This window comes from Erythrolamprus reginae, chromosome 8 (assembly GCF_031021105.1).
Source record: "Erythrolamprus reginae isolate rEryReg1 chromosome 8, rEryReg1.hap1, whole genome shotgun sequence".
NCBI classification, from domain to species: Eukaryota; Metazoa; Chordata; class Lepidosauria; order Squamata; family Dipsadidae; genus Erythrolamprus; species Erythrolamprus reginae.
Window position 1 is genome coordinate 58,469,620 of NC_091957.1, and position 21,296 is coordinate 58,490,915.

At 56.2% G+C, this 21,296-nt stretch overlaps 2 protein-coding genes across 3 annotated transcripts in view; one reads left to right on the forward strand and one right to left on the reverse strand.

Annotated features, from left to right (window-relative positions):
• The window catches only part of TEX11 (testis expressed 11), a 53,961-nt gene that overhangs the window by 5,910 nt on the left and 26,755 nt on the right, over nucleotides 1–21,296 (forward strand). The window lies entirely within an intron of this gene.
• SLC7A3 (solute carrier family 7 member 3) lies at nucleotides 28–20,918 on the reverse strand. Of its 2 annotated transcripts, none has more exons than XM_070760040.1 (12): nucleotides 20,845–20,918; nucleotides 10,392–10,802; nucleotides 8,664–8,822; nucleotides 6,814–6,994; nucleotides 6,462–6,571; nucleotides 5,235–5,457; nucleotides 4,541–4,680; nucleotides 4,354–4,456; nucleotides 3,468–3,682; nucleotides 3,011–3,177; nucleotides 2,700–2,808; nucleotides 28–2,152 (listed from the first exon to the last, which is right to left on the reverse strand). In XM_070760040.1, exons 2-12 carry the CDS (start codon nucleotides 10,759–10,761, stop codon nucleotides 2,022–2,024), a joined length of 1,908 nt encoding a protein of 635 aa, XP_070616141.1. In that variant the 5' UTR covers nucleotides 10,762–10,802; nucleotides 20,845–20,918; the 3' UTR covers nucleotides 28–2,021. The 2 variants fall into 2 exon arrangements, with proteins under 2 accessions (XP_070616141.1, XP_070616142.1); XM_070760041.1 differs by lacking the exon at nucleotides 20,845–20,918 and adding an exon at nucleotides 20,742–20,826.

A 21,296-nucleotide genomic window follows, 5' to 3' on the forward strand; every position in this document is an offset into this window, starting at 1 on the left:
ATTCTACAAACCACAGAGGAGACCGAATAATACCACAACATTTTATTTGGTCCAACAAATGCACTAAGATGCTGCGTATCATATTCACGTTGAAGAAGTTTTGTGCACATGGGCAGATGTTCAAACAAGGCAACACACTTCTGTTAAAACAAGTGGAAATCTCCCCTCTTGCTCTGAGCGAGGCCGCAGAATTAAGGTGAAGTTAGGAACACGAGAAGCGGCCTTTGCTGAACTGGCCCCTTTATCCCTGGGGGCCTCTTCAGAAGACCCGAGACCTCCTGCCCGGAGTTGCAAACCCTGAACTGAGCTTGTGCCAGAAAGAGGGAACGCCGAGAGTGTGCGTAGGGAGCCTGACTTCCAGAACACAACGGATTCAAGAGTTGGCCCTGCACATTCACAATTTGCTTTTGGAGAAATGTTGGGGGGATTCATGGTAGGACTTGGGCCAGGGCTGTGTGGTGCTTGAAATGGCTTTGGCAGGAGAGAACTTGGCCCTGGCTCCCTGGTCAGAAAGCTTGGCCCTCTGGTGCCAGTGGCGTGTCTCTGCGTACGTGCCACCAACGTCACTGTCCAGCCTTCTGGGGAAATTCTCAGAACTGTTTTCCCAGTCCAAGGTAAATAATTTGCAGCGTGGTATAAACCGTCCCATTCCCACCCCCTTAACCCTTGGAGAAAACAAGCGATTCCAACCCCCTCTTTGCCAACCTGGCGGCTTCCTTGCCAGTTTCAGGATGTGCCAAAACGAAATCAGTAGCTGGACAATGAATTTGGCTTCTTTTATTGAGAGGGGGAAAAATCTCCACCCTGTTTTAGAGCCACGGAAGGTTTATTGACTTTGCCGTCTCTGCAACAGATGAAGTCTGGCAAGGACCTGACTCTGCTTTGAGCTTTTGCCAGCGGTTGGCTCAGTTCTAAACAGCCAGACACCGCAGGCCTTTACTCCCTTGCTCGGCCTCCATCTTTAGCCCTTGGCCTCTGGTCCAGAAGGTGGCGGCACCGGGGTCAAGGGCTCTCTTGTTAGCAGCTATTGACCACGAGGTCAGTGTCCAGCTTCCCCCCCCCCCACTTCTATTGCATCATCCCCTCCCATCATGGGAGAGCCCCTAAGGCTGATGTTACAATGGTCATCTCCAGACTTAGTTTCATGATAACTGATTTATTTTACTATGACTTTACTCAGCTGTTGGCCCACCTTTCGCCCCACTCCACGCTACCCATTGGGCCAACTCATTCGAGGCATTGCAGCCTGCTCTTGCAAATAAACTATTATGGGCTGGGTGTGTCATCGAATCCACATGTGGGAGCATGTTGGGTAATCCAGATTTGCATCCCACTGGTAGAAACGATCTGTTTTTATTTTATTTGAGAAACCCCAGGAGTCTCTTGGATAACGTTTGGCAAGAAGAACTCCACACAGCAACAGTTATTTAAGCCCTTGTGCTCCAGCCTGATCCTGCACTGCTACAACGCCCAGGCTGCCTCCATTTCTGGGGGCTGTCAGAGGCTGCTTCCCCTGGAAACCCACCACCCAAGACATCTGAGAAAAGCCTACAGAGAAAATAAACTGGCACGGTCAGAGGAGTCCAACTAGGAGCATGGAGTCGTAGTGATATAAAAAACACATGAAACATCTTTGGAAGGGAAGAAAAGAAGAAGACATACAAACATGAGTTAAGACTAGTCTGGCTGTCCCGGAGGTCATCTGGGGACTCTCCACATTTGACACTTGGACACACATCTAGGCCGGAGGAAGGCAATCTAGCCAGCAAAGCCGGGTAAATAAATAAGCCATGGGGGGCAGCCCCTCCCCTCCCAATCCCACCTAGGAGGAAAGGTCCCAGCTTGCTTGAGTCACCTCCTCTGCGAAACGCAGCTGCTGCCACAGGCTGAGTCCAATGGGCCAGTGAGGGTCCCACGTGCCACAGCTTCCTTCTTGAAGGGAGGGGCAGGAGGCGAACAAGAACACGGGCGGGGGAGAGAGGTCCACAGCGGTGGGAGGAGGACAGAAGCAGCCGCTCCTCTCAGTTGGCGATCTCTTGGCTCAGCTCAGAGTTGGCCGAAGGCAGGGCCTTGTCGGTGGCTGACTGGGACTGCTGGGCCCCCCGGCCTTCCTCGCTGTGCTGGAGCCCATAGCCGAAATAGATGGCAAAGCCTGAGAGAGGGAGAACGGGGCAAGAGTCCACAGTGTAAGAGCAGGCCAGCGGTGGGTTCTAAGTTACACTGCCAGTGGTTCGCACATGTGCAGAAGCATCCCAGGGCAGATGGGTGGAACCTGCCGTCACTGCTACCGGTTCTACGAACTGGTCCAAACCAGGAGCAACCCTATGTTCCCGCTAAGCTGCGCGGCTGCGCACGTGGAAACAGGCCTCTGCACAGCAGTTTCCAATTGCCGCACAGAGATAGCCAGGGACCAATGAGTAAATGGAGCTGTTGCTTCTCTGCCAGCCGTAGGGCAGCAACAGCTCCTCTCTCACAAAGGCCGTCTCAGTGCAGGCCCCGCCCCTTTGGCTTCTCACCCCCACCCGCAGCCGAACGGTGAACTGAACGGCCTGTCCTTCTGGAGCCTGGGTAAGGTACGTAAGCGGCTGAAAGAGGCTCTAGCAGGCCCAGCGGCCCTGGTCCCAACAGCCGACCAAGGTCACCCTGCGGGACAGATCCTGCGCCAGGCAGCCCTTGCAATCGAGCGGCGAGGGCCTTACCGATGGCCATCCAGACAGCAAAGCGGGCCCAGGTCCCTGCATCGAGCTGCATCATGAGATAGATGTTGACCAGGATGCTGAAGAGGGGGAGCAAGGGCAGGCCAGGCACCTGGGAAGGAAGAGGGGGGGCCGTTGGGAGGGGGCCGGCCAGCATGGAAACCTGGCCTGAAGGCAGGCGGTAACCGTCCTGGCCAAGTGCCATGGAGGGGGAAAAACCTCCCGGCTCTCCTGCTCCTCTGCCCAGGGCAAGGCTCCGGACTCAGGCCTCCCCCCTGGGCCCCTGGGGAAGAAGAGCTGGGCAGAGGTCTTACTTTGAAAGTGAGGCGGGTCTTGCTTTCCGGCTGCCTCCAGATGATGATGGTGCCAGCGAGCAAAACGCCCAGGAGGAGGACACAGGCAATGACCCAGCCAACGCTGCCCCTCAGGAGTGCTGCCCATTCATGGGCCAGGATGCCACACAGGGCTGTGATCGTGACAACTGCAAGGACAGGATACCCAAGGGGAGGAAGGGAGGGTCAGGCAGGCTAGAGTGACCTCCTCCATTCCCACGCCCGAGGAGCCACTCGGCTGTAAAATCTCAAGCCTGCAACCCTGGGAGCCGATTCCGGCCTCTTCCGGGTTTTCTCTTGGTCTCCGGCCAAGGAGCCAAACCCGGCCACTTGCTCCCTGCGGTCATCTCTGGAGGCCCCCTAGTCTCAGCCACTGGTGCCCTCACTGGTGCAAGCCAGCAAGGGCCCCCAGTTCCTCCCTCTCCCCAGAGGTCCTTACCCACGACTGTGGTGCTGATGTAGACGATGCGCCCCGACACATGGGTTGGGATGTCCTCGGAGGGGAAGACAAGACGCCTGTAGATGAACTTCTCTTTCAGCGCATTCTGGCCACCGTCACCGGCCGTGGAATTAAACGTCATTTTTTCTTCTTCGCTTCCATTTATCTGGAGCATTTCCAAGTCTTTGGAGAACTTAAATAGCTCAGGTTGGTACCTGTCAGGAAAGCGAGAGTGGCAGAAGCAGGAATTCCTGACTAGTCCCTCTGCAAACAACGAGTGCCCGGGAGAACAGAGGGCCAGGTGGCCTCTCTCAACCTTTATTGAAACGGACGTCCACGTGCCTATGCCTCTATGTGACAGGCAGGGTTCCCTCGGGTCCCATTTGTTGGGGGTCCAGGGAAAGGGAGGGTCTTGCCTTCTCTTTCTGCACAAGATCCCCCTGGACAATTAGTTGTTATGTTTTCTTTCTTTCTCTTTCCTTCTTTCCTTCTTTCCTTCCTTCTCTCTCTGTTTCTCTGTCTCTCTCTCCTTCCTTCCTTCCCTCTCTCCCTCTCTGGATGTCCAAGTGCCTATGCCTCTATGTGGGTTGAGGCAGGCAGGATTCCCTTGAGTACCATTGGTTGGGGGTCCAGGGAAAGGGAGGGTCTTGCCTTCTCTTTCTGCTCAAGATCCCCATGGACAATTGGGGGGCCACTGTGGGACACAGAATGCTGGACTCCATGGTCTTTGGCCCCATTCAGCAGGGCTCTTCTTAGGTTCTTATGTAACCACCTCAACTTCTCCACTTGTGCACTACAATAGTCCCCTGCAAAGCCTGGCTGCCCACCCACTAAGCTGCCGAGGGATGAGCACCCAGAGACAAGCCCTTCCCCCCCAGAGGCCCACCTGAGGATGAGCACAGAGATGGCCACCAGAGAGTAGGCCAGGAGGGTGCCGATAGACATCAGGTTGACCAGGTCCTTCAGCTCGAAGACAAAGGCCATCAGGGCTGCAAGAGAAGAGAGGATGCAAAAACCACAGGACCACAGAGAAGGGGGGGGGCGGAGGAGGAGACCCATCAGTGGACGGATACCTGCAATGATGCCTGAGACGACAGTGGCCACCAAGGGAGTCTTGGTCCGGCTGTGAACCCGGAAGAGGAAGCGGAAGAGCAGCCCGTCTTCGGCCATGGCGTAGATCACGCGCGGCATGGGGAACATGGAGCCAAGCAAGCTGCACAGCCGAGAAAGAGATTGGATGGCCGTGTGTGTGTGTGTGTGTGTGTGTGTGTGTGTGTGTGTGTGAATTTGGCCTGTGATACCTCTCCACACTTGGCTTCTGGGCCTTAGGTGGGACGGGGGCTCAGACCTCTCCACGAAGCAAGGGGCTGCCTCTGTTCCAGAAACGCTTCGTTGGCCAATGTCTTGTTAAAAAAAGGCCCTTGGTTTTCATGCTTTCAGCAGCAACGTCTGGGCAGGGGGATTTTTCTGTGGTGGCCCCTCACATCCTTCAGTCCTGATATACGTTAATCTTCCGCGTAGGTGAGAACTCTCTTTCAAACCACAGAATCCTGCTGTTTCTTTCCCCCTCTCAGACCTCTAACTCCCATCATGTTCTCTTGCCCTTTCCTTCAAAAACGGCCTGTTTAGACGCCAGGGAGATTGGGTCCCAGTACAATTAAGAAGCCAGTCACCTGTCAGTCATCTCGATGAGACAGCTATAAACCCCGCCAACCAAGAGACGAGAACGCCCGGCTGAACTGAGCCACCTCCCTTCGCACCCCTTACCTTGTGGAGAGGGCACAGAGGGAGCCGATGGCCACCACGTAGCGGGCAGGCTCCCAGCCCACGGCCTTGAAGGCATCGGGCAGCGGGCTCTCGTCATCCACCAGGAAGTAGGGGACCATCAAGGTCAAGGAAGCCGAGACACCGAAATAGGCCACGAAGCAGATGAGGAGGGAGACGATGATGCTGATGGGGATGGACCGCTGAGGGTTGCGGGCTTCCTCACCTGCAGAAGAACCGAGGGGGGGGCAGAGGGGGCGTGTGCGGAATGACACAGGTGAGAGGGCAGCCAAATCCTCCTCTCTCGGCTAAGGTGAAAGGCCCTCCGGCCAGTTCTGCCTGACAGCCCGGTCACGCAACGAGGCAGTACACAAACACACACCGACTGAGGATTACGAAACACAAAATAATATTGCTGTACAAATTGGCTTAGAGCCACAATGACTGCAGAGGAATGTTGGTTTATGATCCAAAGGGTCAGGGTTAACGTCCCAAGCTGGAAACAAATTTCTCATAAACACCCCCCCCCCCACCCCCCGAGGTTCTTCAAAAATGCTTCCAAAATGTGTTTGGTGTTTTCAGAGCTACAGTTTTCTCAAAGTCAAGTGTCCAAAAACTGGGCTTAGTTGTCTCAAGACACAAGAGGTCATTTTAGGAACTCTGTGTCCTTGTTCCTGTCAACTGCAAAACTCTCGCAAGAGTTCTCTCGCCAGACCTGCTGCAAGCTTCCCTCTTTGCTTCCAGCTGTGCGTTAGGATCTTCCTCTGCGCAGCTGCTCCTGGTGTCCCATCATTCTACGCACCCTGATGTTGAGGATGGGGTCATCCATCACCCCTTCCTCATCTGACCCAGGCCAGGCTCTAGCTGGGGGCTCCGCGGGGGATTGCACATTCTCACAAACATAAAGCAGAGAAGCAGGTGTGCGTGTTTGTGTGTATGTGGCATGAAAGCAGGCCAGGGGATTTGTTTTTCATGGTGGTCTTCCTGAGGAGCCGAGCAACCACAGTGCTGGCCACCGTTGGCCAAAGGATGGGCCTGTTCCTTACAGATGGCGTGGAGGAACCGGGAATCTGAGCCTCAGAGCGGATGCCTTGAGTTCTGGCCTTCCTGACGTGTCCCTGATTTGAATCTGAGAATATTGGAACCGGCCCAACTAGCACCCGGCCGAGAGCCCTGAGAAACGGCGCTGCCTCCCCAACCAGCCCCCCCACCTCCGAAGCGCGACTGTACCTGTGGTGGCGATGCAGTCGAACCCAACGAAGGCGTAGAAACAGGTGGCAGCCCCCGAGAGGACCCCCTCAAAGCCGAAGGGGACGAACCCTCCCTGGCCAAAGTGGTCCCTGTTGGAGGAGGCAGGGGGCAGGTGAGGAAAGGGGTCTCCTGGAGGGGCAGCCCTTCTAAGAGGGGCACTGGCCCCCCATCACCCTGCCGCTTTCCCCTCGGGCATTAACGCAGATCCATCCACACCCCCCACACCCCCAAAAAGAACAGCAGGTGCCACAAGGCCAATTGGAGGGCACCATCCTCCACCCCCCTTGTGGAAAAAGCCAAGGGGCAGCCGCGGCTGGGGAGGGGCCCGTACTTGTGTCCAGGCTCCAAGAGGTTTTGCGAGAGGTTCTGATAGTCCTCCTTGGACAGGTTCCAGTTCTTGACGTCTCCTTTCACAAAACCCGCCACGATGACGAAGCTCAGCACCAGCAGGTTGATGGCCGTGAAGATTTTGTTCACCAGGGCAGATTCGCTCACGCCGAACGACAGCAGCCCTGCAAGCCCAAGAGAAGAGGCCGGTGGGCCTGGGGTGACGGCGGGGGTCAGGGGAAGGTGTCCGGGGCTTAAAGGGGAGAAGCAGGACAGGCAGGCCGGACCCAAGCCCGCTTCGTGCAATTCTGTTCTGCTTTGGGAGACCAACAACAGCCCCTTCCGTTGCTCTGCGTGCTAGTGGCTAGTGGTGGGGTTCTACCCCAGATTGGGCAAACCGGTGGCAGCCACAGGAGGCTCCTCCCACCCGCCTGGACATCGTCACGGACCATCTGGAGACAGGCAGAAGGTTCTGCCCATGCGCAGAAGTGCCCCACCCACTCGTGTTCTCCTGGAATCAGATCAAGCGTCCGTCCAGCCGCCTCTGTGCAGGACCAGGTGGCGTCAAACTCTGCAAGATGGCAGGCACAGCCCAGCAACCCAAAGCCTGCCAATTATCGAGATGTGGTCCAGTCCAGCGCTCGGCTCCGGCCACAGCCGATCAGCCAACCTTGAGAAGACCAACCCCACCCTCCCGCCGTTTCCCAAGGAATGCCGGCCCTGCTCTCAGCCTCCTCTCTCGTGACCCGCGTCCATCCCTCGTCCACTGGCTGATCATTAATGGGCTGCTCTGGGGGGAAGCCAAGGCAGGTCAGTGTGGCTGAACTTTGGCAAGTTGAAGTCCACCCATCGTCCGCCTGCCAAAGTCGAGAAACTCCGATGCACCAAGCCAATGTTCTCCTTCCTCTCTCATTGCTCTGCTTGGCTACTTTGAAACACTGACCCAGCTGCCCAGCTTGGATCCAACTCAGAAACATAGAAGGCTGATGGCAGAAGAAGACCTCCTGGTCCATCTCGTCTGCCCTTCTACTCTTTCCTGTATTTGATCTCAGGATGGATCTATGTTTATCCCAGGCAGGTTTACATTCAGTGACTGTGGATTTACCAACCATGCCTGCTGGAAGTTTGTTCCAAGGATCTACTACTCTTTCAGTCAAATCCTATTTCCTCACGTGGCTTCTAATCTTTCCCCCAACTAACCTCAGATTGTGCCCCCTTGTTCTTGGGGTCACTTTCCTATTAAAAACACTTCCCTCCTGGACCTTATTGAACCCTTTCACATATTTAAAGTCTTTGCAGAGGGGCGGCATACAAGTCTAATTAATAATAATAATAATAATTATTATTATTATTATTTATTAGACTTGTATAATAATAATAATAATTATTATTATTATTAAATTTAAATGTTTCGATCATGCGCCCCCTTTTCCTTCTGTCCTCCAGACTGTACAGATGGAGTTCATTAAGTCTTTCCTGATACGTTTTATGCTTAAGACCTTCCACCATTTTTGTAGTCTTTGGACCCCTTCAATTTGACCCGTATCTTTTTGTGGGATTTGTAGGTAACTTTGCATCAGAGTTATGAAAAGGGAAGGAAAACAACCTCCGTGCCAGGTCTGCATTTTATGGAAACCCACCGGGTCCCAGGCGCTTCCTGCAGTCGGCATAGCTGTGGCCTATGCGCAGTTGTGCGTTTCTGTTTTCTTAAGATCCAATAAATCCCTTCAGCATCCGGAGAGATTCCACAGCAGAAACACGTACGACCTTCTTAAACAAACAGGCTCTGCCCTGGAGTGCCTCCCGCTGCCCGTCTCATCTCCGCAGTTGCCCGGGCAGGTCGGACGGCCTCACCTGTCAGCAGCAGCACCAAGAAGAGGGCGAAGAAGTCCGGGTACTCGGCCAGCACGTGCTCCAGGTGCAGAGCGGTGTGGTTCCGGAAGAAAGTGGAGATGTGGCCCCCAATGATGTGGTCAAAGGTGGAGCTCCAGGCCCGGGCCACGCTTGCGGTCCCTGCGGGAGGCAAAAGGGCATCTTCACCAGCGCAGAGCAAGGTGGGTGGCTAAGGTGGCATGGGGACGTGGCCTCCCCCCCCCCTGTGGCTCTGAGTGCTAGCGGAGTCCAGCGCAATTCTGCTGCTGCACCTGGGCAGCCACGGGCACACCTGCGTGTCCATGCGCGATTTCGCTACCTGCCCAGGTGCAGCAGCAGAATTACGCTGGACTCTGCTAGCACTCAGAGCCACGGGGAGGAGGCCACGTCACCCACCTTAGCAGCCCACCTCTGGTTCAGAGTCTCCCATGCAGGACTGGAGGGGACTTTTGTCCCTTCTTGGGAGCAGAGGATGGTGGGAGGGCACAAAAGACGCCCCCTCCCCACTCTGGCCTCCCACCTCCTTCGCAATCCGGCAGCACTCCATGCTTACGTGCTCCATGCGTGCCCAGCCTACCTGGGGACATGCTTAACCAGCTCGGCAAAGGGCCTACTTTGGGTAGTGAGTGAGCACGTCACGTAAACGCAGCCCAATGGGTCCGTTTCTGGCTAGCACCGGATTGAGATGACCTGGTTTGGGTAAGGAAACAACTGCAAGGAAACAACCAGGCCCAGAGAGGACCACGGGCCCCTCGGCTTCTGGTTCACCTGCTGTGCGAACTCAGAAAAGGGCCCATGTCCACCCCCAACTCAAAGACAAAGGAGAGAAGAAGAAGAATTCTGTGGCTGCACAGATTCTGCTCTTCTTGTTCTGGTGCCCTCCAACCCAACACGCCTGCGGAGCTGAAAGGCAGTTCTGAAGCTCCCCAATCCAAACCGTGGCTTATCAGGAATGGTTCGCAAGTGCACTAAAGCAATGATAATTTAACCTGTTCTTGGCTCTCCTCTTCTGGGCTGTCATCGAATCCCTACTCATAACAGTTGAGAGGAAACTAAAATTTGGGGAGGGGGATCCAGAAAATATTGCAGATCATTTCTAAGCAAGCGTGTCCTGCAACTTTGATGAGTTGATGTTTTGGCATCTTTGCCGGACTACCTGAGGAAGAATCCCATAGAAGAACCCATTGCTTAGCCCAGCGAACCTATGGCACGGGTGCCACAGGCGGCATTTGGAGCCATATCTGCTAGCACGCAAGCCTTTGCACTAGCTCAGCTCCAATGTGCAGGTGTGTGCCGGCCAGCTGTTTTTTGACTCGCCCAGAGGCTCCGGGAGGGCATTTTTGGCTTCCAGGGAGCCTCTGGAGGGGTCGAAACACGAACCTACTGGGCCACCAGAAGTTGGGAAACAGGCCGTTTCCAGCCTCCAGAGGCCTGCAGGGGGGTGGGGGAAGCTGTTTTCACCTTCCCCAGGCATTGAATTATGGCTGTGGGCACTGGCGCATGTGCGATAGTGTGCGTGCATGCTCTTTTGGCACCCGAGGAAGAAAAGCTTTGCCATCACTGCCATAGAAGAACCCATCGCAATTCAGGGACAGCTTGGCCCATGGGAAATGTGAGTTTTCCTGATTTCCTGCTGCAAGCGAGCCATGGCTTTTGGACATTCCCGCCCCCTCCTCCAGCAGAGTTTGCTCCGAGCGGAAGGCTGCGTACCTATCATGTAGGAGAGGATGAGGTTCCACCCTGTGGTGAAGGCCCAGATCTCCCCAACGGTGACATAGCTGTAGAGGTAGGCCGAGCCAGCCTTGGGCACCCGGGCTCCAAACTCCGCGTAGCACAGACCGGCCAAGACGGACGAGACGGCCGCCACGAAGAAACAGAGCACAATGGAGGGGCCGGCCTGATCCTTGGCGACCTCTCCAGACAAAACGTAGACCCCTGCCCCGAGGGTGCTGCCTACGCCCAGAGCCATCAGGTCCACGGTGGAGAGGCAGCGGGCCAGCTGAGTGTCCTGCGAGCCCAGGTCCACCGTCCGCTGCCGGATCAGCTTCTTGCCAAAGTTGGTCAAGGTTGTCTTCAGCATCTTGGCCAATGGGGGGGCCACGTCCCGTCTCCTGAAAGGACCTGGCAGAGAAAACAGGAGAGCTGGTCAGCCGGCAGTGGGGAGAGAGGCCTGCAGCGCAGTCACAGGCGGCTCGAGACGGGGGGGCCAGCCCAGCCTCGGGGGTGTCTGGGCTGGTGCCCGGAAGGCTTAGCCCAGCTGAGCTGCCCTGCCAGGGTATCCAGCAAACCTGGAAATCGGAATTATCAGGGAAATCAGCGGTTCAGGAAATACCAGGGAATTCGTGAAAAAAACAGAATAAATCGAGGGAAAAAACAAACTGTGTTAAAATGTTTAAAAGTCAGGCGAAAATCATGTAAAAAAAACCGGACCTTGCTGCCTGTCAGAGTCAAGCAAAAATGAGCATAACTGTGTCAAGAACTTGCTTCCTCAGCTGCCGATATTTCTCCATGGCTCAGCCGTTTGGTATGACGTCATCTACGACTGCGGCCTTAACTAGGTCACAAGTTACAGGGAAATATCAGGGAATTTCAAAATGCTTTTCCCCCTGGACCCCCTGCCTGTCTTCTTTCAGGCCCAGCTCTGTTTCTGGACCTCTCCTGGTTGGCTGAAAAGTCGCCTTGCACCGTCTCCAAGTGGATTCTACAGGAATCGCACTCGGCGCACAATGCTGAGAAAGTCCAGCCAGGGCTTCCAAAGGTTACTCTGGAGGTGATGTTTTTAGAGGAGCCGAGATCCAAGGGGCCCATCTTCCTATTTGAGAACCCGGGTTTAAGGCTCCGTATCGGAAAGCCCAGAGAGGACCAGGAATCATGTCGGCCACCTTAGGAAAAACCCTCCATGCAAAGCGGCAGAGGTCGCCAGTTGTGGTGGTTACACATTGCACCCCTGTGCATCACAGATCCCTGCAGAAGACAGCAAAGGAAAACAGGCCCCTCGGCTGCGTGGATTAATGGTGTTTACACAAGCTGCTCGTTGGAATAGACGTCAGGGAGGCACCTTCAGTTATTAACCAGTGGAAGGTAACTTCGGTTAACAGAGGACAGAACAAAGTTTAGCTAAGCCAGGCTGGACGAGACCTTCAAGCCCATCATCAGGCCCAGCAATTCAGAGGTGGGATTTGGCAGGTTCTGACCAGTTCTGGAGAACCAGTAGTGGACATTTTGAGTAGTTCGGAGAACTGGTAAATCAGAGTGTCCAGGGGGGAAAGGCATTTTGAAATTCCCTGATACTTCCTGGACATCTCCCTGTCCCTTGGGATCTAATTAAAGCCCAGTCGTACGTGACGTCATACCAAACGGCTGAGCCGTGGAGAAATATCGGCAGCTGAGGAAGCAAGTGGCTGCCACAGTTAGGCTCATTTTTGCTTGACTCTGCCAGGCAGCGAGATCCAGGTTTTTTAACCTGATTTTCCCCTGACTTTTAAACATTTTAATACAGTTTGGGTTTTCCCCCCTATTTATTCCATTTTTTCACTAGTTCCCTGATAATTCCCAAACAGCCAGTTTCCCTGATAATTCCCTGACTTCCCGGTTTTCCAGGTTTGCTGGACACCCTGTAAATACTCCCCCTGACTGGCCCCCTGCCCCCATCTATTCTCTCCCTCCGGAGTCTCAGCTGATCAGGGGGAAATGGGGATTTTGCAGTCAATTGCCGATCATGTCACTGGCAGGGCAAGATAAGTCTTCAGGGTGGGATTATGCAGAACCCCCCCCACCCCCCACCCGCAGATTCTGCCTCCTGTTCCTCCTTCCCTCTGTTGTCAGCAAGTCAGTGGCTCCTGCCATTCCACCCCCAACGTCCTGGATCTGGCCTGATTTTGGCTTCATAAATTCTGGGAACTCAACCACAATGCTTTGTAAACCACAATGTAAAACTTAGCCCAGTTTGCAAATCTGGGTTGCCCTTTACTCATCCATCAGTGTTTTTGCAAAAAATAACCACCACGGCTCGGCAGGGCACCTACACCTGCGCAGGAAAGGTGGCGGGGGGGCTGGATGGGCGCTAAGAAAGAGGGTGCTGGCTTTGGCACCCAGGGTCAGACGGAGGCAAAGAGCAGCGACCCAGGCGCTGTTTCTCCTCTCCGGGAAGTGACAGCTCTCTCTGGGTGTCCACGCGCCTCGTGGTTTGCATATCAAGCGTGGCCTGCTCAGAGATTCCGCTTTCCTCGCGTGGCACAGACACGCTGGGGTCTTTATTAAAATACGCAGACGGTCCTTCGCAGGTTGGGAAAAGGGAGGAAGGGCCGGTGGCTTTACACCTGTCGCTGCGCTTCTGATCGATGCCGGTGCCATCGGCCTCTCCCATCCATCAACTGACGGATGGCTTTGTCCAAAGGGAGAGGCGGTCAAGGCAGACGCCTCTTGCTCCCTTCCAGAGCCCTGAGCAGAGGAGATTAATGGCCATCTCTTTCCTCGGCTGGGGGGGGGAGAGACCACTGCTGGTGTCCTGCAGGGGCTGAGAAATCAGGGCCACCTGTGTATTTTTATTAATATTGCTTCTTCATTGCTTATTTGACCCCTATGACAATCATTAAGTGTCGTACCACACGATTCTTGACAAATGTATATTTTATTTTATGTACGCTGAGAGCATATGCACCAAGACAAATTCCTTGTGTGTCCAATCACACTTGGCCAATAAAATTCTATTCTATTCTATTCTATACACAGAAGGGAAAAGCCACATTATATTGTGTGTGTGTAACATATTTTTGCTGATAATGATCTGAGAATAATCTGAGATAGATGGATGGATAGATAGATAGATAGATAGATATGTAGATAGATAGATAGATAGATAGATATGTAGATAGATAGATAGATAGACAGACAGAGATGATTGATAGATTAGATAGATAGATAGATAGATAGATAGACAGACAGACAGACATGATTGATAGATTAGATAGATAGATAGATAGATTAGATAGATAGATAGATTAGATAGATAGATAGATAGATAGATAGATAGATAGATATGTAGATAGATAGATAGATAGACAGACAGACATGATTGATAGATTAGATAGATAGATAGATTAGATAGATAGATAGATAGATAGATAGATAGATAGATAGATAGATTAGATAGATAGATAGATTAGATAGATTAGATAGATAGATAGATAGATAGATAGATAGATTAGATAGGTAGATAGATAGATAGATAGATTAGATAGATAGATAGATTAGATAGATAGATAGATAGATAGATAGATAGATAGATTAGATAGGTAGATAGATAGATAGATTAGATAGATAGATAGATAGATAGATAGATAGATAGATAGATAGATAGATAGATAGATTAGATAGATAGGTAGATAGATAGATAGATAGATAGATAGATAGATAGATAGATAGATAGATAGATAGATAGATAGATAGATAGATTAGATAGGTAGGTAGATGCTAAAAAAAATAAAGGGAACGCTTAAAGAACACAATATAACTCCAAGTCAATCAAACTCCTGTGAAATCAAACTGTCCACTTAGGAAGCAACACTGATGGACAATCAATTCCACCTGCTGTTGTGCACATTCAACTTTGTACAGAACAAAGGATTCCATGAGAATATTTCATTCATTCGGATCCAAGATGGGTTCTTGGAGGGTTCCCTTTTTTTTTTTTTTGGAGCTCTGTGTGTGTGTGTGTGTGTGTGTGTGTGTGTACAGTATATGTACGTATGTATATGTATCTCAGCTAAGCAAGACCCGGAGGAGCAGCAGCAACTCACAGAGGCAGCAGCCGCCTGCTTCAAAGCCGGATATTGCAGAGCCTTAAACTAGTTGAATTTACCCCTGGGGTGTTTCCTCTTTTCTTTTGCCCCCTGAAGGAGACCGAGAGGAGAGGGAAGGTCTCGCTGCCTTTGTGTCTCTCGCACGCCTCTCCCCGCTGGCCCCTTCTTCCCGGGCCTGGCACGCAGCCTCCCTTTCCCAGAAGGGGGGCGGTCAGTTAACTTAATCCAGATCCCTGGGGAGAGGGCTGGCTCAGGATTCCTCCTGAGGGAGCTGAGATTTTGGGGCTTACATCTCAAGAGGGTGGAAGCGATCTGGATCGGTGGTCCTGCAAAAGGGCCCCTCCCTCCAAGGCAGAAAAACAAGCCCCCCCCCCCCAGTGCTCAGCAGTCTGTTCTCCAGCCCAGTGGGAGATAATTGAAATGTCTCCCAGGAGAGAGAGAGAGAGAGAAAGAGAGAGAGGCTGGACCAAGTGCCAGGTTCCACTCCGTGCCAGCAAAAGTCCAGAGCTCAGGCCACAGTTCCCACCAGGCAGACGTCCCTGGGGAAGAGGTTTCCATAAAAGCCCCCTCGGCCCCCCTGGCTATGGGCAGGGGAGGGGAAGCATTCCCACCAGCTGTCCGGTCCAGCCTGGCACGCCCTTCGGGGATCACACACGCCGGTGCACCGGAAAATCCTTACAAAAACTCAGCAGGCCGAGCTTGGCTCCGGTTCCCTCCCCAGTCAGCACTTCCAGCCGGTTTTTCAGCCAGGGTAGAAATCTCGGCTCTGACAGCGGTTCATTTATCCTGCCACGCATCGGCTGTCGGGAATGATGGAGCATCAAAAGCTGTCGGTGCGCCAGCCTTGGGAGTCGGCTGCCCCCGGAAGGGTTGCCAGCCGGTTTCACGGTGGTTCGGCTCCTGTTGCCACTGCCCACTCCAGGGGGGAGGGGGGGCTGAAAAGGCATGGGAGCAGCCCACGGAGGGGGGGCCTTTGGGTGCAAATGAAAACCCCGGGCAAGACGAGGGAAGCCAACTGCCTGGCCAGGCCCAGGGCCCGTGGCTTGGCTCAGCTGGCTGTATGGCAGAAGGGCGAGCAAATGAAGAATGGCCCCAGGGCTGCTTGCACCATTGGTCCCCCTCGGTCAGTGAGTGGCCAGGGACGGCGTGAGAGTTCCCACAAAGCCCCTCCTGGCTGCAGGAGAACCCTCCTTGGAAGGCAGCCTTCAGAACCACAGCTCCCCACCAAGGGGGACAGCACAGCTGCCAGGGGGGCAGGAAGGGGGGAAGCTCCTGGGTGCCGCTCCTGCCCGCTTGGCATCCTGGGCGGCCCCCTCCCTGCAGCCAAGACCCTTGCAAAGCCCAGCAGGTGCCACCCAGCTCCTCCCTCCAAGGTTCTGACCTGCCTCCCCTCCCCGACCACCAGGTAGCAAAGCCCCGAAGAGCCACTGGACCCAGGCCTTTGCCATTCGAGCAGGAAGCGGCTGTGCCTCGGAAGCCTCCGCCTATTAATAGCCGCCAGAGAGGCAGAAGGTCAAAAGTGTTTGCGGCTGTAGCTGGGCAGGGAGGCCATCCCCACGGCCCAGGCAACGGCAGCGTAGCCAAGGTTACTGCAGGGAAGGGAGAGCCCAGAGCAAGCAGGCACTGGCAGGGGTTGAGGGGCCAAAGCACGCCCCGTGGCCCTCATGGAAGGCCAGCAGCACTCCAGGCGGAGAAGGGGTCCTGGGCCCCTTGACCTTTGCCCTGGAAGAGAAGGACCCATTCCTCCTGGGCCAGTGAGGGAAGACCTTTTTCCCCCCGGGTGCTGGGCAAGTGCCCACACTCATAATTCAGTGCCTGCGGAGGGCGAAAACAGCTTCCCTCACCCCACGGAGGCCCTCTGGAGGCCGGAGATGGCCTGTTTCCCAGCAGGCTCGAGTTTCGCCCTCCCCAGGCTCCAAAGGCCTCCCTGGAGTGGAGGAAGGGTAGGAATGCCCTCCCCATCCCCCCGGAGGCTCCCTGGCAGCCAAAAACGCCCTCAGGAGCCTCTGTGTGAGCCAAAAATCAACTGGGGAGCACACGCATCCACGTTGGAGCTGAGCTAGGGCAACGGCCATAGGTCCATCATCACTGTCCTAGGCCCACTCCAGGCGAGTTGCACATACAGGAAATGCAGGTGTTGTTTCAGGGAACGGCCATCCTGGAGGTCCTTTCCATACGGACAAATGAAGGAGGTGTCTGGCCACACTCAGTGGCTGGAGGGCCAAGCATCCCCCCTCCCCCCCCGGGATCACCAACCGAAAAACCCGTCCTGGGCTTTGATTGCCAGGATCTCCCTGAGGCAGAAGAGAAGAGGAACCCAGCTGGCCCCTGAAGCAGAACCTTTGCCCAGACAGCCAGGCATCTGGACCACCCTGCTGGGTCAGGCCACAGAACCACTGTCGGTGCCACGGCTGGGTCTGCAGGAGCTCTCTGCTCCACCGCCTCCCAGCAACCAGCATTTCAGGTGCACCATCCCCGGCTCCTCACTGGTCCTTGCAGAAGCCATCAATTGGGGTTTTTTCCATATGTCAGAAAGCCCCCCTGCCCCCTCACCCAGCAATGTCATCCAGGAGCCATGAGGCGACCTTGGCAGGTGAAGAACGGATGGAAGACACTGGGGACATTAAGAGAGACGGAAGCCAAGTTGGGAGGCTGAGGAAGGGGAGAGGCCGGCCGGCTGCCCAGGAAGGACAGAGGTCCAGGCTCCCCAGAGTTTCAGGAGGGGCTGCACTCAGACCCCCCACCCTCACCATCGCCCCAGGCCAGGAAGAGGCGGGCGAGTCACTTCCGTCCCTTTTCCGTTTTCTAAAAGCCGACCCAGGGCAAGGGGGCTTCTGCGTTCAAGGCCTGGCCTGGGCTCCTCTTTGTAGGAGGTTTTGGGTTTGTTTATTTTATTTTCCTGTTTTTTTCTTCCTCAAATCAGCCAGGAGGGAAACCGCCCCCCTCCCGCCCAGCCTGGCCGACGCCTGGAAGAAAGGCTCCGCCAGCTGCCGGCCTATTAAGAGTCCCAACCGGGAAACACAGAGGCGGCAGGGGGATCTTTACGCCTTCACGCTCATCGGCCGCGACTTATTAGAAAACGATGCGCACCTCGGGAAGGACCGGGGGGGGAGGAGGGGGGGCCTTGCAAAAGGAAAAGCAGCACCGGTGCGAGTGTGTTTCGAGTGGAGCTGCTGATGCTCACACTCTCCGGCTCAGCCGATCTCCCGAGCCTGACCGGGCCCCAGAGGGCAGCCCCAAACTTTCCTGAAGCAGGAAATGGGCCTCGGCTACCCCGACACCCCCACTGTCAGTGGCCCTTCGCCCCTGCTGGAAGGGGGCAGGCGGAGGACCTGCTCTTGAGCCCCCCCGGCCTTTCCTCCTCCCCCCCTTCCCTCCTGAAGCAGCTGTAAGCAAAGCTGCCCTCTCCCCAGGGGTGGGCTGCAGCCTGGATTGGGGCAGGAGACGCAGTGGGGTAGCCAAAATGGACCCCCCCCCCAGAGCACCCAATTTACACTGAAGGAAATTGAAAGAAAACGCAGGGCGTCCTGCATAAGCCACGGCCACAGTGTGGTAGTAAAAAATTTGGTAGCCCTTCACTGCCTCTCCCCCATGGCCGGGGTCCCCAACCCCCAGCACCGGTCCATGGCATGCCGGCAACCCCCCCCCTCCAGTCTGCGGAAGAGCCTTCCCCCACGGAGCCCAGCCCTCCCCTCCACCCCTTCCCCAAAGGCTTCCTACAAATTCCCCATCGAGGGACACTGCCTCACACACACACACACACACACCCTGTGAGTCCTGCTGGGAACGGGAGGAGAAGCCCAGGAGCCGCTCTGTGCCCCTGTGACTGACGGGGGCATCCCCCTGCCAATCGAGGCCTGGCAGGAAAGAGCCACCCGCTCGCTTCAGGAGACACCACCCGCCGAGCGCGCACTGGTGGGGCCAAAGGTCCTGCGGGAGACATCACTTGCATCAGCCAGACGGGGCAGAGGCCGGCCGGCCCCCTCTCCCTCCCGTAATGGCCGTGCGTGGGTTGCCCAACTAGGTCCCTCTCGGTGATTGGGCAAAGGGCTGCCCGTTATCCCCAGAGCCTGGCACGCTGGTCTAGCGCCTTCTTCGTCAGGTCCATCCATCCAGGGAGGCACCTAGCCTTCCCGTCCCCTGCTGCCGGCAGCGCAACCAAGATGCAAACGAAAGGGTAACCGGAAGGGAGACCCCGAAGGTGAGGCCAACGGGTGACGCTCGGGAGGTGAGACTCCCTGGCCAGATTCTCACGGGTGCCCGCAATGGCACGCTTACATGACTTGGCTGGCACAGGGTAAGAGACCAACAAGCTATGGACAAGCAAAGCGCAACGTGACATAGGAAACCAGGCCGATCCTGGCTCCCACGTTCCCTGTACTGAGTGCTGTGGTAGTGAGACATGTTTCCTGGGACTATCTGGTGTCCTCCAGAGCCGGCCAGAATTCAGGGACGGGAACAGCAAAATCAATCTGCATCCTACCTGGGAAAGGACGAGGCCAGGCTGGGCCTCCGTGTCAGCCAGACCAGGATCCAAGCGTCAATAGTCCAGGGGTCTTGCAGAACGAAACAAAGCACACACACACACTCCTCACAGCAAGCTTTACACTACAAACGCCCCTCCACATATTTCTCTTTGGTTACCACCAGAGGTGGGCTGCTAAGGGGGAACGGCGACGTGGGCTCACCCCCCGTGGCTCTGAGTGCTAGCGGAGTCCAGCGCAATTCTGCTGCTGCACCTGGGCAGGTAGCGAAATTGCATGCAGACACGCAAGAGCACCCGTGGCCCAGGTGCCGTAGCAGAATTGCACTGGACTCCGCTGGCACTCAGAGCCACGGGGGGCGAGCCCACGTCGCGGTTCCCCCTTAGCAGCCCACCTGTGGATGCCATGTCTGTAGCCAAGCCATCTCACTGGACCGCACACGGCCGGCTCTGCACCAACCCCCCTTTGTGCTACTTTCCCCCCCATAACCACCTGCGCCCCACACGGCCTGGTTACCGCCACGGAGGCAGAAACATGGGAGAGTCTTTCGTGGGAGCTGCTTCTCTGGTCTCTGCAGCGGTTCCTGAGACCCGGGAAGCCCAGCCTGCCAGGCAGCGCTAATGAGGCGGACTTGAAAGTCGGCTGCGCCAAGACTCGGTCTCTGAAAGGCCTGATCATCCCTGGTGCCCCCCACCCCCCCTGCAAAGGAGCATCGGGGCTGCAGCTCCCTTTTCATCGCCAGCAATTAGCACCTGGCGAGTGACGCACTTGGAACAGGAACGCACCTGTTTGCCTTCAGCCAGGCAGAAACAGGCCTTGCCCTTCGCAGAGCCCGGAGGCCTGACGGAAGTGGGTGTTTGTGGGAAGGGGCCCCGGCGACACCCTTCTTGGCCCCGGCCTCGTGCTCAGAAGGCAGCAAGGAAAAGGGGCGTGTTTGGAGACCAGAAGCCGAGGCGAAAGGCAGGAAAGCCCACCTGGTCCTGCAGGGGCTTCTAACCCCCCCTCCCAATGGGTCCCTTTCTGCCTTTCCTTCCCTGAGCTGCCTTGCCCAAATTGACCCAGGAAGGGAAGGCAGGCGGACACCCAGCAGCCCCGTCGCTCGCCCTGAGGTGTCGGCCAGGCTTGGGTTCCAAGAGGGCCAGTCCTCCTCCGCCTGCTTGGCTTCCGTGGCCCCCTTTCTCCCGCCCCGGCTGCAGCCGGCAAAGGCTCGGCAGGACGCGAGGGGTGAAGCTTGACTGCAGAAAACACGACTTCAGCAACTGCTGAGTGACCGATGCCTGGAACTCACTACTGGACTCTGTGGTTTCTTCCCCACAAACCCAAAATCTTCAACCTTACATTTCCTGCAGCCAAGAGGGAGCTGCCCAAGCCCCCATTGAGCCTCCCCTCCCTCTCCTCCTGTCCTTTTTTAACCCTTTTTTTAATCACCTCTTTATACTTTGTTATCTTAATACAAACTATAACTCTACACGTGTATGACAAATATATAAATACAATAAAAGAAATAAACGAAAGCCACGGAGCCGCCAGGCGCGTGGAAGCAGCAGCGCGGGGCCGCCTCCTCCCGCCAGCCCGCCCCGTCCCCTGGAGCTTCCCCGGCGGGCTGCTGCGAGGCCAGTCGGTCCCTGATGGAAAGTCCACCGCTCCCCCCGCCCGGGTCCCTCGCAGGGCGGCAGAAACTTTGGCGGGACGGAGCCCGACGGTCCCCGGAGCCCGACCCGCCCTCCGGAGTGCCCGCACGGCGCTGGGAGCCGGGCAAGGCGAAGCTGCTGCACCTGTTGCCCCGCCGGCGGCAGCGCTGACGCAACCCGGGGCTCCGCTTGCAACCGGACGGACGGAAGGTCCGCGCGCCCGCCCGCCCGCCCCGCCCGCTCTCACCCGCCGCGGCCACGCAGCTCCTCAGCAGCCGGCGAGCGCGGAGGCAGGCAGGGAGGAAGGAAGGAAGGAGGCGGCCGGCGGGGCGCGGGCTATCTAAGGCGGGCGAGGGGCGGGCCGAGCGCCAGCGACCGCCCCCTCCAGTCGGGCTCCCCTCCCGGGCCGCCAGCTGGAGGGGGGCGAGGGCGCCGGCTGGAAGCGTTTCCCGGCTGGGCTCAACGAGGCAGAGGCGGCCCGGGGCTCCGGGCGGGCGGCTTCTCCCGCGGGGGCACAGCAGAGGCTTCGGGCAGCCTGCCGGCGGTCGAGGTTCCTCCGGGCCCCGTTGGGCTCCCCCCGCATTCAGAGCCGGGACTGGCCGCATTCAGGGGAAAGTTCCCACGGCATCCCAAAGGCCGGAAAAGCGCAGCGCCCGCCGCTCGCCTGGGGAACTTCTGGTCCACGTCACGGGGCATCTC